Source organism: Cervus elaphus, chromosome 18 (genome assembly GCF_910594005.1).
Source record: "Cervus elaphus chromosome 18, mCerEla1.1, whole genome shotgun sequence".
Taxonomy (NCBI): Eukaryota; Metazoa; Chordata; class Mammalia; order Artiodactyla; family Cervidae; genus Cervus; species Cervus elaphus.
Window position 1 is genome coordinate 69,865,135 of NC_057832.1, and position 16,244 is coordinate 69,881,378.

The 16,244-nt window shown below is 44.7% G+C and overlaps 1 protein-coding gene across 1 annotated transcript in view; it reads left to right on the forward strand.

The window, feature by feature from the left end:
* The first annotated feature begins 1,965 nt into the window (after positions 1-1,965).
* The window catches only part of DPY19L1 (dpy-19 like C-mannosyltransferase 1), a 100,882-nt gene continuing 86,603 nt past the window's right edge, over positions 1,966-16,244 (forward strand). The window contains exon 1 of the mRNA XM_043872079.1: positions 1,966-2,503. Within this exon, the coding sequence (XP_043728014.1) occupies positions 2,206-2,503 (298 nt within the window). The 5' untranslated portion in view covers positions 1,966-2,205. The remainder of the gene's footprint in view (positions 2,504-16,244) is intronic.

Here is a 16,244-nt window from a genome sequence, read left to right on the forward strand (position 1 = left end):
ATCCACCTGACACATTATTTCAGAATCTAAGCATTCACTTCAAAAATTTTTAAAAACCAGTGTCTAAAAATAGTTGTTCCCTGCTTCGATGAAAGACAAGTGAAAATTTAAATTCACAAAATATAGAATATGAGGGATTACTAATTAGCATGGCAGTTTTTTTCCCTTTACAAAATAATTGCTTTTAAAAAGGAGTAACAGTGAATGAATGCTGATATTAACTTCCTTAAATAACGAAAAGATAGCGCTAAGTCGTGTCCGACTCTTGCAATCCCACGAACTGTAGCCCGCCAGGCTCCTCTGTCCGTGGGATTCTCCAGGCAAGAATACTGGGGTGGGTTGCCATTTCCTTCTCCAGGGGATCTTCCCGACCCAGGAATTGAACCCAGGTCTCCCGCATTGCAGGCAGATGCTTTACCGACTGAGCTAAATAGGACAATAAATAACAAAATCACTGGACAAAAAGAACTTAAGGGCAAGGATACATAGCCACGTGAAGCACCTGGAATTACAACGGAGATAACAATGTGGCTTGATTTACAAAATTGGGAATTAAGGATAACTTTTTGGAACAAGTCCACCGGACACTGCAAGGAAAGGAACTTATCCACACGGCTGTAGGGTTTTGTGCAAAGAATGCAAAGGCGGGGTGGCAGGAGAAGGATGACTGGGATCTGCTTAATTTTCCCAGTCTTCCTAGGCTCCCTTCCAGTCATGCCTGCCGCTTGCTAAGGGAAAGAAAAATGGGTTTTCAACTACAGTTTTGTGTTTTAACAGCAAGTAAACAGCAAGTAAAGTTTTGAACTGTGGTGTTGGAAAAGACTGTTGAGAGTCCCTTGGACTGCAAGGAGATCCAACCAGTCCATCCTAAAGGAGATCAGTCCTGGGTGTTCATTGGAAGGACTGATGCTGAAGCTGAAACTCCAGTACTTTGGCCACCTCATGTGAAGAGTTGACTCACTGGAAAAGACCCTGATGCTGGGAGGGATTGGGGGCAGGAGGAGAAGGGGATGACAGAGGATGAGATGGCTGGATGGCATCACCGACTGGATGGACATGTGTTTGAATAAACTCCGGGAGTTGGTGATGGACAGGGAGGCCTGGCGTGCTGCGATTCATGGGGTTGCAGAGTCGGACACGACTGAGCGACTGGACTGAACTGAACTGAAAGTTTTTCTGCTTTCTTTCAAGCCACAAGGTGACAGCATTTGAAACTAACAGAACACACTTGTTGATAATTTTTTCTTCTCCGTCCATTAAATTTTGTCACCTCCTACCTCGGTTCTTCAGTTTTAATGTCAGGCACACACTTGGGTCTCGATCCTTATCAGCTCCCCTGGAGATACTCTGATGCCATTTTAAATCAGGCTGCCCTGCTTCTCGCGTCAGTTAGCGCGGGAGCTGCTTTCGGTAGCATTTTAAACTGAGAGGCCATACGTCGTGGAGTAACGTGATCCAGCGGCTCTACTTTGTTCCGTTCTTCTTCCAGCGGCTGGGCCACCGAGGCGCCAGAGCGCTCGCACAGCGCCCCCGCGTGGTCATTCCCGAGCGCCTGCCCGCCCCCGTCTCCCCACTCCGGTCCAGCCGCTCCCGCTACGAGCTGCTAGTGCCACGCGGGCTTCCCCGGGCTCCACTTTCAGCCTTAATCGGGTCCGAAACTTCCACCAGCGGCCCCCTCCCCCAGAGGGCCCTTTCTTCTTCCCGACCGCTCCCAATGGGAGGGACAGCTGCTCCCTGAGGGCGGTTCGTGCCCTAGCCTGACCGAGCCCCACGCGGGTCCGAAGCAGGGCATGGGTCGCTGGGCGGCCTCTGGGCGGCCCCTGCCCCCGCCGGAAGTCCGCGCGTGCGCGTTGGCCGGCCGGGAACGCGCGTCCGGAGCGGAGGGGCGGCGGGAGCGGGGCCGCGGCCGCTCACAGTGTCCCCGCCCCCGCCCCCCGGCGTTCCGCGGTCGCCGTGACAACCGGAGCGGCGGCAACGGCGGCAGGCGCTCGAGTCCGGCGCCGCCTCCCGGCCGCACCGCCAGCAGGCAGCCGCCGCCCGGCCTTGCAGCTCTCCCCGCCTCCCCGCTCGCGGGGAGGGACCGGCCCGCCCTCCGCACGCCCGCCCGCCTGCCGGAGAGTGAGCGGCGCCGGGGCCGCCCCGCCAGCCCGGCGTTTCCCGGCCGCCGTCCGGGCGCGCGCAGCGAGCGGGCGCGACTATGCCAAGATGGTCTTGCAGGCGCGGAACAAGCACCGGGAGGCGGCCCCTAAGCCGCCCCAGCCGCCCCGCGCCTCGCAGTCACCGCTGAGGGGGTCGCCAGATGTCGGCGCCGGGGAGCCCGGGCCCGAGCGCGCGCCCCCGTCCCCTCGGCGCAAGGGCGCCGCGGGCAGGAAGGGGCCCAGAGCCGAGTCCGCCGCGCCACCCGCCGGGGGCGGCCTCGGGGGGCGCTTGGCGGCCGGGCTGCGCGGGGCGCTGGGCCTGCGGCGCTCGGGGCGCGGCCGAACCTGGACCACGCTCCTGCTAGGTGAGCAGCCCAGCGCGCGGGCGCCGCCGGGACGCGGAACTTTGAGGCGCGGGCCCCCTCTACCCTTTCTCTCCTCTCTCCTCCGGCTTCCGCGCCGCCGAGCTCCGCCGGTCGGTCTCCGCCAGTTTGCAACCCTCTTCGACTTTTCCTGGGACGTTCTTATCTCTTCTTTCACTCCCCCTCCCTCAGGCTCAGCCTTCCTCACTCCCTTCTTACTTGCTCTGCTTTAAAAAAAAAAATGGCCCCGAGATCAACAGCTGCCCGGCCTGGCTGCGAACTGGCAGGTCTGCGCTAACCAGACTCAGGCGCTGTTGATTGGCGCGGACCGGCCGCCTTCCCGTTATCTCGGCCCCTGTCCGGGAGGATGGTTTGCTTTGGGTTGGAAGCGATTCTGCTGAGCTCAAAGCAAAAGCTCGTCCGCTGTTCTATAAAGTTGCTAAACTTATCATTAAATTTTAGCGTGCCTTTTTCGTCTTGACTGCAAGCACAGCCGACGGCACTTTGTTTGTGATTCCCCTTCGCAAATACTTTTCAGGTCGCGTTGTGTTTGGGGCGCCCAAGCTGGGACCCTTCTGACCTAGCAATGATCGGTATGGAGGGCTCTCCTCCTCATCCACTACATTGACCGAACGGATAATGTGAAATGATGTGTTGAAAAAAATAAAGTTGAAACATTCGCGTGTTGTGGAACGACTTTAGGTTTCCTTTGTTTCCTGATTGACATTCTGATAAGGCAAGTTACAGCAGTTTGAATGATAGGCCTGATTTTTCTAAGTCAGCTAGTAAAAAGCTGTAACACTGCCTTTCTTATATAATGTCATTAATGGACTTTGGCTACTGAATTATTTAACTCTTTGTCCTTTCTAATTCCCTTAGTGACATCAAAGAATTTGGAGTTCAGTATAGATCAGGGAGTAAAATATAACATATCAGCCTCCCTTGAGATCAAAAGCATCACTAGAAGCTACTAAATTATAAAAAGCCTCAGACATCACACACACATATTTTAATGGGTGCAGATAGGTTGATATTACTATTGGGGTACTTTTTTTTCTATGATAGATTCAAGCTTAGAAAAATTCAGTATTTTCAGTATGTTTCTTTTTTCAGTAGTGAGCATGAAAAATCTTGTCAGCGTGCAGGTTAGATAAATTCACCTTGGGGAGGCAGCATGGTACAGTGGATGAGACAGAGGCTCCTGATCCAGCTCAAGGTGTTTAAGTTCGTTAAGTTTGAAGTTATTTCCTTTGTGAGTGTTGCCTTCTCTGTGACATGGGTTTATCACCTGCCCTCCTTACTCCAGGGCATGTCCTGAGGAGCAGAACTCAAAGGAGCTGGGGTACAGCATGTCTAGACACTTTGTATCAACGCATTTAACAAGTTTTAGTTGCTATTATAAAAGCGCTTGCATGATACTGATTTGATATCTGGTGACAGGATGAAGGGGGCTTCACTGGTAGCTCAGTGGTAAAGAATCTGCCTGCAATGCAGGAGCCACTGGAGACCTGGGATTCAATCTCTGGGTCTGGAAGATCTCCTGGAGGAGGAAATGGCAGCCCACTCCAGTATTCTTGCCTGAAGAATCCCATGGACAAAGAAGCCTGGTGGGCCACAGTCCATAGGGTCCCAAAGAGTTGGTCAGGACTGAAGCAACTTAGCACACATGCACAACAGGATGAAATTGCATCCCCTCCACTAGCTGCTGTAAACATTGACCACTTCGTAGCAAAATATGGAATGGTATCATTCCTTCAGGGAGGTTGTGGTAACAAACCATAGAAAATCTGTTGCCATTTTTGTGCATATTTTCTTTGCTCCTAATTGCATTTCCTTTGAATCTTATATTGGATGGCTTATATTTGGATCTAGTAATGCTCAGACCTAAGTACAGTTTTATATTACTATAGCAATGTGGCACTTCGGGTATTAGAAGGAGGTACAGTGAAGGTCCCATAGTTTTGGATGTACTTTGGGCACTGGCCATCAGATTGATGGAGGTTGGATGACCAGACCAAGGTCTAGAGACTTTCTGTCCTTGGTAGCTGTTTACGTGAGGCCATAGGGCAGCTTGAAAGATGGTTCTGGAGAATAGTCAGACCTGGGATGCTTAGTTCTTTCTCTGGATCTGTTCTTTCAGATCCTATAAAAAGGAGCAGGGTTTGGGCATTTTTGAAAGCTGTCTCATTTCACTCTTCTTTCCCCCCCACAAATCAGTGAGAGTTGAGCTGACATGATGTGGTTTTTTTAGTACAGTATTTTGCTATGACAAAAATTGCTTCATTTATGTTTTGAAAGAAATTTTAACCATTTGGGGCTCCCTGATAGAAGCACACCCTTTAAAGAGAGACTGACTTGGGGTTCCCAGAAGTGGGAAACTCACTTCTTGTCAAACTGGCCCTTTCCACTGTTCAGCAGTCTAAGCTCTGTTAAAATTCATTTTATTAAACATGTCTTTCTTTTAGGCACTGTTTACTATTTAATGTTACAGTCATAAAGAAGGTTTTTGAAGTGTTTATTTTTAGAAGTTTTAACCCAGTAGCTCCCTTTATCAGCCAGGGGAGGCAGTGGTGTAGTAGGAAAAACCATGACTGTCTCTCCAGCTTTTTTGACCACAACCTTCAGTAAGCAACACAATTTCCGCTAAACCTGCTCACACATGTGAAAATCCAACCCTGTACATTTATGCGTCTGCTGTCAAACTATTTGTGTATGTCAGTGTCCTGGCAGGAAGCAGATTTAATAAGTGGCCTGTTTTCAGAAGTATGAGCAGGTTTAAGGAACCCGCAAAGGACACTGAAGCATCCAGGGATTGTCACCAGTGGGAAGATGCCACCACTTCTGGACCTGAAGTGGAAAGGGAGCTCCCTCCGGAGCTGAACCCAGGGAAAGCTGTGCAGTGGGGGCAGGATCACCCACGAGGAGGGATCCTAGACACTCTGCCCACCCTCTGGTCTCCCACTGGTGCCTCTCACTGGCTGACCAACTTTGGCAAGGGGCCCAGCTGAATCATTGTATAGAGTCAGCCTCCTGGGGCTGGGAACAAGGCAGAGAAGGGAGGAGAATGAATTTGAAAAGGTAAGTGGAGACTAAGGATCAGTATGTACACAATATTTAAAGTTAAAAGGTCATGTACTCTACTCACCCTGTAATATACAGTACACCCTGATTTTCTGTTCTGTCCTTTTTCAAAAAATGCTGTTTGTAAACAGCCTTAGAAGAACTGTTTGCTGATTCTGTACCTGTTTCGAACTTGTTGGTGCCTGGGCTAAGCATGTAGCTTCTCTGAGTCTCAGTTTGTACAGATATTAAAATGGGAGGCCTGGACTGGACTAGACTAGTTCTCAATCTTGGCTGTATGCTGGTGTCACCTGGAAACTTAAAAAAAATCCTGATAGCTAAGCCACAGGTCAGACAAACCAGAATGGGGTGGGATGACATGGAAGGAAGCATCAGTAGCTTTAAAATCATGTTCTGCTTCCCTTTAGGAACAGTCTGTCCCTCATCACAGGCTTCCCTGGACCACAAGGAGTCGGGCATGACTGAGCATCTAAGTATCTATGTCCCTCATCACAGAGCTGACATTCCTACTTGGCAGCAGTCCCCTGGAACTAGTGTAACTGCCCTGCCCCTCTTTTAAATGTGGACACAGACAACAAAGTTTACTAAGGTTTCTTCTAATTTCTATTGTTTTCCCAACATGGACTGTGGGTTGCCATTTATCATCTGATATGTCTGTTGTATTAACTGGAGATTCATGGAGATGGTGAAGACTAGGGATGTGGTGAGAGGACAGATTTAAGGGAGAAGGTCAAGATTTCATTCTGTCTTGGGACATGTTACCTTTGAGACATTTGTGAGAAGTCCAAGTACAAATGTAAAGTAGATGAGGGACATAAAAGGGCTGAGTGGGAACCTAAATAGGGAGTCTTCAGCAAATGGGTGATACTAAAATTCTTGGGAATTCATGATAGCATTTCTGCATTTGTGAGGTTCACTGTGTACCAGGCATAGTTCCAGATACTTTAGATTAACTGACTTATCTCAAACTCATTTAACTAATAACTCAGTCTTTACTGTGACATTGATCGTCATACCCATTTTACCAAATGGGGGATGTGAGGCACACAGATGTTAAATAACTTGCCCAAGGTCACCCCTAGAATGTGGAAAGGTCAGAACTTGAACCCAAGCAATATGGCTCCGGAGTTCATGCTCTTAAACACTACTTATAAACATTATAGTTAATCCCATAAAAAGCAGTCCTGTTTCATAGGGAAGATCAGTTCTCCATGGATGATCTTTCATTATTCATAAATCATTGAGCAGGAACAAGTTTAAAAACTGGAAGAATTAATTTTTAGAGTACATAAATCTACAACTATTGTAACTTTTATTTTTGCTTTAATACTAATTTTCTTAGCATTATTACTATCTCCCGCCACACAGCCGCTGCGCCCCCCCCCCCCCCCCCCCCCCCCCCCCCGCCGCAAGTGCATTTAAGAGGTCATATATCTTCATGTTTGCCTGGCATATTTCATCATATTTGACTTCCTTTCCAAAGTAACAAATTATCAAGTGTGTTTTTCAGTACTTTCACTGCATGTAATTGATTCTTGGATGGCATTTTATAATTTTAATCATAGCAGCAAACGTTAACCTAGTAGCATAGTCACCAAAATCAGTCACAGAAATTCTGAGTGATTCATTGTAGTGACCAAGGATTTATCTTCTAGTTTACAGTTCAGTTCAGTTCAGTCGCTCAGTCGTGTCCGACTCTTTGCGACCCCATGAATTGCAGCACGCCAGGCCTCCCTGTCCGTCACCAACTCCCAGAGTTTACTTAAACTCATGTCCATATAGTTGGTAATGCCATCCAGCCATCTCATCCTCTGTCGTCCCCTTCTCCTCCTGCCCCCAACCCTTCCCAGCATCAGGACCTTTTCAAATGAGTCAACTCTTCTCATGAGGTGGCCAAAGTACTGGAGTTTCAGCTTCAGCATCAGTCCTTCCAATGAACAGTAGCACCAACTATATCTTAAAATGCAGTTTATAAATCACTTGGCCAATAACTTGAAAACTTGCCATCTTGACAGATTTTTAATTTGAGAATATTGTTTTAATTGAGAAGGATGAGGATTTATTCTTATTTTCACACCAGCTCAGATTTGCCTAAGAAGCCACTGCTCTGCGTCGCCGTCGTGTTTTCCTGTTACTTCCTAACAGTAACCACTGCTTTTTGCCCTGCAGGCTTTCAGTGCTGCAAATGTCACAGCTCAGACTCTTTTCCCCATGTTTTGATACTAATCATAAAGTACTTAACATAACTAGCAGAGTGCTACTGTTTTCTAGTATGTTTAAAAGTTTTTTTTTTAAATAAGACCGTTTTGCCAAAATTTTACTTTCATATTAGGTTCAAAGCTTTCGTTAACGAAAGAAACCACTTGTTACTCACAAACAGTTTCAATTTTTTTTTTCTAGATTATTTGACTTAATTTAAATGTATAATCATTAAAAGAAAAATAGAAACAATAGAAAGAAGTAACATCGTATACCTCACCAAATTTGGCCAACCTACACCCAGACTGGAACAGTGCTGGGCAGTCCCAAATGACAGCAATCTGGAGTCCCAATTGGGAAAAGGTCCCAGGCAGTGTCCTCTCCACAAGTGAGACTTCAGATTGCAGCTTTGGGAGCTCCTGCTTATAATCTCAGGCTGCAAACTGATTTCGTGCAAAATTGCAGCTCTGGTTTAACTTTTACTATGCTGTTTGTTTCACCTTGTGAGACATAGGATTTCATTAGACACTGAGGGGTTGGCCAGACCTCCAGGGGCTCAAGAGTTCCAAGACCTACTCCCTTTCTTATCTAAAGTGCTTCCTGACTCACTGTGCTTGCAGGCAGGCATGGAATCCGAGCAGTATCCAGGGAGCTCAGAAGCGGGTCAGAGGCCTGGCAAGGCCTGAGCAAGACTTCCTCCATTTTAATGTCCCTAACAAAAGACCTGATTTCTTATTTCTCTCATCTTTGATCTCCTTGGAAGTTTCATGAAAATCTAAAACTTAAAAGTTAACTCCTGGAATTTTATATGTGAGGAAACTAAAGTGAGACAGGTAAATGGCCTGACATCTCTTGTGAATTCACTGAGTGAAGCCTGAGATTAAAGTTAAGGTATCTTGGCTTCTTGGGGCTTCCCGGGTGTCTCAGTGGTAAAGAATCTGCCTGCCAGACAGGAGACTCAGGTTCCCTGGGTCAGGAAGATCTGAACATGGAAATGGCAATCCATACCTGTATTCTTGCCTGGGAAATCCCATGGACAGAGTCACCTTCTGGTGAGGTCGCAAAGAGTCAGACATGACTTAGCAACTAAACAACAATGATCTTGACTTGTTTGGTACATCTGTTGAATTGTAGGTTTCAGATCTACAATCTAAGGCGGCTGTCAAAGATACTGTAATGGGAAGATGATCTCATATATTCCAAGACCTAATAACTTTTTTAGCAAGAGTTCTACTTTGGTGGCTTATGTTCATTTAGGGAATTGCTCTGTTTGCTAAATCCTTATGGTCAACCTGTCAGCCTCCATTTTGTGTTTGCATAACTATTTTTTTTGGAAACTACTAAATTTTGAATTGTTTTTGATTGGTTGGTTGGGATTGTCATTAAAAAAAGCAGAGCAAAATATTAAAAATCAGTGTCATAGTTTTCTTAATCATTTAACAGATAAGCAAAATGTGCTACCCAAGGGCAGTTTGAAATTTGGAGAGAATACAAAGCGGTGAGAATCCATAGCTGTAACCTTAAAACTTAAATGGCTTATTGATTAATGAACTTGTTAAAATCTCTTGCTTCATATGATGGGCCTGGGGGTGTACTGTGTATATATGGATCTTTTTTTTTTTTTTTCTCTCTAGGGAAGAGATGCAGCTTCTACATTTTTTCCCGTTAGATTTACTAAAGCTTTACAGTTTCACTATGATTGCTCAGAAGCATTTAGTGAGCTTACCATATTATTTCAGGTGTATATTTTATCGCTACTTGTTCTTTAAAAACTGAAATGCATTTTTTTCAGTCAAGAGAAAGTTACTTTATTAAAATTGCTAATGTAAGTTACTGTTTGATTTTTAAAATATTTTTGTCCATGTTATGTGAGGATATGATTTTAAAAGGAAGTTAGAATTTATTGCTTTAAAAACACATGTATTGGGTAGTTGTTGTATTAAGTATTACCTACTTTAATATATGTATATACATAAATATTTTTAATATTTGGCATCTTCCCTGGTGGCTCAGACAGTAAAGATTCTGCCTGCAATGCAGGAGACCCAGGTTCAGTCACTGGGTTGGGAAGATCCCCCAGAGAAGGGAATGGTTATCCACTCCAGTATTCTTGCCTGGAGAATTCCATGGACAGAGGAGCCTGGTGGGCTATAGTCCATGGGGTCACAAAGAGTCAAACATGATCAAGCGACCAACACACTTTAATATATGTGTATACATAAATATTTTTAAAGTGTGAAAATTTACATTGTATAATTCTCTGTTTAGAAGTCTAATTTTTATACTGTTTGGGGGTGGTGGTATTTACTTTCCATGTTCTGTTTTCATTCACTTCTAAGTAAACCTTTGTCCTTGATTTTTAAATTATTCCTCAGGAGTTTTCTCCTTTATGCCAGTACATCCTTTTGGTTAAATGTGCTTATTAGCATTTTTTCTGTTTGAGCTTCCATGAAACCCAGGCTCTCCTGGAAGCCTTGATTTATCCCAGTCATGTGACCTTGGGCCTCATGGGAAAATAAGAGCCATTTTTTGCCTCAAAAGGAGTTCTGGATCTTTTTGCTTAATCTTTGAAAGTGCTCAGTGAACTACAACTGATAAATAGTTGTTAGGTTTATTTATGATAATTGAGATTTCTTAATTTTTCCCTGTTGTAAGATACTATTTTGCTCAGTGTCAAATATATGGAGCAGATTCAAGTTAACTATGGTCAACCTTACAAGTATAATTACATAGACCACTGTGAATTCTTGATCTTATCTAGGAGCTATATAGTTTTCTTGCAATCATGACTGAATTTTAAAATAATCCTGCCTCTCACTTTGAGAGGCAATGTCTTATTAATCAATTGAGTGCATTTTTTGCCTACTGAACCAAGAAAACAAATTAAAAGGGTCAGACCTGCCAAGGCTTTTAGTTTGGGGAGCAGAAAGATCCAAAAGAAAAACAAAATAATCATGGAGGTCCTTTGGAGAATATGAAGTCCTTATTAGTGCTAGTAGCTGTAGCTGTTTAGTCACTAAGTTGTGTCTGACTCTTCGCGACCCCATGGACTCTAGCCCATCAGGCTCCTCTGTCCATGGGACTTCCCAGGCAAGAATATTGGAGTGGGTTGGCATTTCCTTGTTCAGTGGATTTTCCCAACCTAGGATTGAACCTGTGTCTCCTGCATTGGAAGGCCGGCTCTTTACCATTGTGCCACCAGGGATGCCCCCAGTTGTAGCTATGCAGAGTTATTAAATGCTAGGAGTAGAGATAACCAAGTAAAAACCTCATTTCACATTTGATGAAAGTGAGACTGAGGCTAAATAAGTCATATGAAATCCAAGGAATATTTCTTCTTAAGAATGTAAAAAATAATTTGATTCTTAATTTTAATTCTTTCCCTTTCTTAATTATAATTCTCAGCTGTCAGGATTTTGACAATTTTTCCTTCAGAATACCTTTTGAATTCATGTTTCCCTTTTCATAATAAAAACTGTTAAAAATGTAGCTTTCCAAGCCCCAAGTGAGATCTATTGCATCAGGATCCCTGAGAGTGGGGGCTCAGGAATGCAGGCTTAACATGCCCCACCGCCACCAGTGTTTTCATCCGTGGTTGCATGTGAGAATCATCCCCAGTCCCGGACCTAGCAGTGTCCAGAGCTCCGAGATGATTCCAGCGTGCTGTGTGTTGAGGCATTGCCCTTAGAAGTGTTTATAAATCAGCTCAGGGGCCTGGGGATCTGGAATGGGACCTGAGAGTCTGAATTCCTGATAAGCTCCCAGGTGACCTAATTATTGCTAGAAAACATGTGGAGTACAAAGCAGCCAATTCTTACATTTTGTGAACAAGTATGAATATTTTGCTCCAGCCATTTCTGTACAAGTGATAATTAACCTTGATTGTATATTAGAATCATTCAAGTATTGAAATAAAAAATCTGGAGTTTCAGATTTAGGAGCCCTGGATTAATACCCAGACATCTCTAGTTTTATTTAGCAACACTGATGATTCCAATGCAATCCCAGGGTTTAGATCACTTTTGCTCTATGTTGCTGCTTTATGATGTTCTTTCTGAATCTTGCTCTGTTTCTTTACTGACTGAAAGTGCTTCTGAACCTTTTTTTGTATGTCGTGGTGCACATAAAAAATGATAATGTTTGTGTGGCGTGAGTGTGAGAGTAAATGACCTCTTAAAAATGTAGAGATTTCTGGCCCAGGGGGCACTCTGCTGGCTCCCGTTCTTGGTACCGTTGGTTGAGCAGCTATGACAATGCCTGCCCCCCACCCCCCTCACCCCGTCACCCCTGGTGTTCATAGAGCTCTGAGAGCCAGGCACCCTGTATATATAGCGAGTGAGCCTTCAGCTGATACCTCATTATTGTCAATATCATGAGTATTCTGTATCATCAATATTAGTGATGGGATTCTTCTGCTGTGTTGGATCAGAGTCCACATCCAGCTTTATTGTAGCGGTCTTTTGGCTACTCAACATAAATCCTCACCTCAGTTGTAATCATGTTCTGAAATCCAGCCTCTCCCCCCACTTCTGCCCACCCAATCCCACTTTAATAAACCTTGCCCTGAGTGGCCATTATTGATCTGCCTTCTCAGATTTCTTACAGTTCATAGACTTTGTGCTATTTGCTTGGGTGCGGGTGTTCGCTCATTATTTTATGTACCTAAATCTTATCTCTCGAAGATTTTATCTTTAAAGCCGCAGATGTTAGCTTATATTTCTTTAATGTTCTCAGTTTCTAGGAAAATGTGTTGTGCACCTAAGTGGTATTTAGATACTTGTTGACTTTAAAGCATTTTATGACATACAAAATAGGTGCTAGAAAGAAGGAAGGAGCTGAGCCTGAGGTATACATGACTGTTTTCTCTTTCCCAGACTGGGTTCTAAAGAATGTCTTTTTCACTTATTAGTTTACTACATGGAAACTGGGCTTTGATTTATTCTAGGTACTATAGATTAGAAGCATAATTTCTTTCAGTATATTAATTTTGTTATGTGTATTTTACCTTCACATAATGAGAACCCTTTGAGCAGTTAGGAATGCTTAGATTCTGTCCTTAGGTGTTTAGGTGTTTTACTTGAGTGTATTCTCTAATTTCTCTTATATGGTGGTAGTCTTTTAACAGCTCAAGCCATTGAGGTGCCAGGCGTGATGCTAGAAGATGTAGATATTAAGATGGATTAACCATTTTACCTTCACATAATGGGAAACTTTTGAGCAGTTAGGAATGCTTAGATATTATCCTTAGCTGTTCAGATTCTTTACTTGAGTACATTCTCTAATTTCTCTTGCCTGGTGATAGTCTTTTAACAGTTCAACCCATTGAGGTGCCAGGCATGATGCTAGAAGTTGTGGATATTAAGATGAATTAACCATAAGCTCAGTCTCAAGTACTCTAGCATACAGAACTGTGATAAAGTAACTTTGGAGGAAAGTTTTTACTTTCGCTTTAGGTTTGAAGGATTCATTAACAAAAGAAAGTGTGCCTTACAAACACATAAACAATTTCAACTTTTTATAGATTATTTGACTTAATTTAAACATACAGTCATTAAAAGAAAAAAAATAGAAACAATAGAAGTAACAGCATTGTTGTTCAGTCGCTGTTGTGCCTGACTCTTTGAGACCCCATGAAATGCAGCACACCGGACTTCCCTGTCCTTCACTATCATATATGTGAAACATACATGTGTAACAGCATATACATCACCAACATCCAGACTTGAACAGTGCTGGCGAGTCCTGAATGACAGCAATCTGGAGTCCCAATTGGGAAAAGGTCCCAGGCAGTGGCCAGACCATTGGTGAGACTTCAAATTGCAGCTTTGAGGGATCCCACTTATAATTCCAATACACAAACTGGTGCCATCATCAGTTAGCATGCAAAAACGCAGCTCTGGTTTTACCGTCTTTTACAGTGCTGCTTGTTTCATCTTGTGAGTCACAAGACATCTTAGACCCTGGAAGCAGGGAAGAGGGGGTTGGCCAGACCCTCAGGGGCTCAAGAAAATTCTAAGACCTACTCCCTTTCTTCCCTAAAGTGCTTCCAGACTTGCTGTGCTTGCAGGCAGGCATGGATTCTGGGCAGTGTCCAGGGAGGTCAGAAGCAGATCAGAGTCCTGCTCTCCTACTTCTGAAGCCTGAACAAGACTTCTCCATTTTAACTTCCCTAACAAGGTATAATGAACTTTCCTGGTGCCTCAGCGGTAAGGAATCTGCCTGCCAATGCAGGTGACACAGGTTCAATCCCTGAGTCGGGAAGATCCTCTGGAGGAGAAAATGGCAACCCACTCCAGTATTCTTGCCTGGGAAATCCCATGGACAGAGGAGCCTGGTGGGCAATCTGTGGGGTCGCAAAGAGTCAAACACAACTTAGCGACTAAACAACAACAGCAATACAACAAGCAAGGTTTAATAGGTATGTTGGCAGGACAGGCTTCTCAAAATACCACTTTTGAATTCCTTTAACTTTGAAGGAGGAATTAAGAGTTTTCAGGCATATAGCATAATTAAAGTGAAAGTCACTCAGTCATGTCTGACTCTTTGCGACCCCATGGACAGTAGTCCATAGAATTCTCCAGGCCAGAATACTGGAGTGGGTAGCCTTTCCCTTCTCCAGGGGATCTTACCAACCCAGGGATCGAACTGGGGTCTCTTGCATTGCAGGCGGATTCTTCACCAACTGATCTATCAGGGAAGCTATCAGGAAGCATCATTAAAATGCTAGGTATTTCGGAGGATCGTTGCCCTATGCAGCCTGTGTGAAGGGTGTGTGGTGGGATTAACCAGAAAAAGGCCAGAATGTGGGCTCCATGGTGTGAGCCATGGGAAAGTCAATGGGACTTCAGACATGGGGAGGAGATGCTTAAATCTGTACGTTTAGAAATTGACTTCTTTCTCCAGGAAAGTCTCGGTGTGAAACTGGTAGACTACTTCCTAGTGACTTCAGCTTCTGAAAAGAAACTTGTAAACTCTGATGGTCCCTTGAAAACAACTGTTAGTAATATTAGGAAGAGGTTGAATATGGAACTTGTCAAGATTGATTTGAAAATCTCATCCAGTGGATTTAAGAAGAGTCCTTAACTTCTTTTTATGTCATTTTGTCACTTGGGCATTAGGGAGGCCAAAACTGCAGAATGCTTTAAGTACAGATTAACCTCAATTTAGGAATAAGTTGTATTTTTAAATTTTGCAAGTCATTTTGGACTTAGAGTGTATTTCTCCGTATAAATATTGTTACAAGATGAAGTCATCAAATGCATGCAGATCGAAAGGGAGGCAGCTCTGTCACTGTGGAGAGAAACTGAGGCTTGAGAGGGAGGCTGGGTCCAAGTTCTTGCTTTGGGGGAAATACCCTCTCAGAGGCCCAGTTTTTCATCTGTAAAATGAGAATAAATACAAGATTGTTGTGAGACTCAAATTGAGAGAGCTTGTGAAGGAATTCTGAGAATTAAGGCAAGTCCTAGTTATGAGGTCCACGTGTGAGGGATTCGGTGCAGGGTAGGTGGGCATCCGTAGTCGTGGCTGGAGCTCTGTGGCTGGCAGGTTATCACAGAGGGGTGAAGGGGGCCACGGCACCTGGCTTCATGGCTTCACAGTTCCCGCTTTCTGCCTTAGAAGGAGGAAGAGAAAGGACGGTGGGTGTCCAACTTTAGTGTGCAGAAGACTTGGCTGAGGAACCTTAGGAAAGCAGGTCGCGGAGCTCCACTTCCCTGGAATCCTAACTGGGTGGGTGGGCGGGAGGGTCTGTGGAAGAGACCAGGACTTCTGAGTCACCTGCTAGGGCAAGGCGACCTGGAGGAAGGGAGAGACTGCGAGAGTTGGGGAGAGAGATCCGGGGGATCTGCTGGTTGGAGAGGGGATGGGATTTAGGAGCCCTTGAGGACTGAGCAGAACAGCGTGGAATAACCTCCTGTTCTGTTTCTTTCGCCGTTCCTTCTGCCCTCCTTAGGGCAGTGAAATGATGCAGGCTATGCATGCAGTGGGGAGCAACACGAGGCACCTCCTCTGCACTTTCCGAGCTGTGGCTGGACACAGGCGTGTCAGTGGGAGCAGAGCCGGGCGGGCCTCTGGAACTCTGCTGTGCTGGGGTTCAGAGCACCCCTAACCACCTGGAGGCTTAGGCAGCAGGCTGCACCTAGGCAAAGGGTCCGATTTACACTGATCACAAGGACTCTATTTTTGAAAACAAAGCAATTACATGCACACTGTGTGTGTGTGTGTCTGTGTGTGTAGCTAGCTATCAAGGTATATTCAACTTTGGTTTATTATGTGGACATGATTTAGGATTATTTAATTTCCCCCCTTATATGCATTAATTCAGCATTTGAGTCGGCCTTTGTTTTCAGCTTCTTGCTAAGTACTACTATGGTAGAATTCAGTAAAACATTGTTTCTCCCCTCAGGGAATTACATTCTATTTTGTTTAAACAGGATTCTAATAACTGAAGAAGAATAATTTTCAA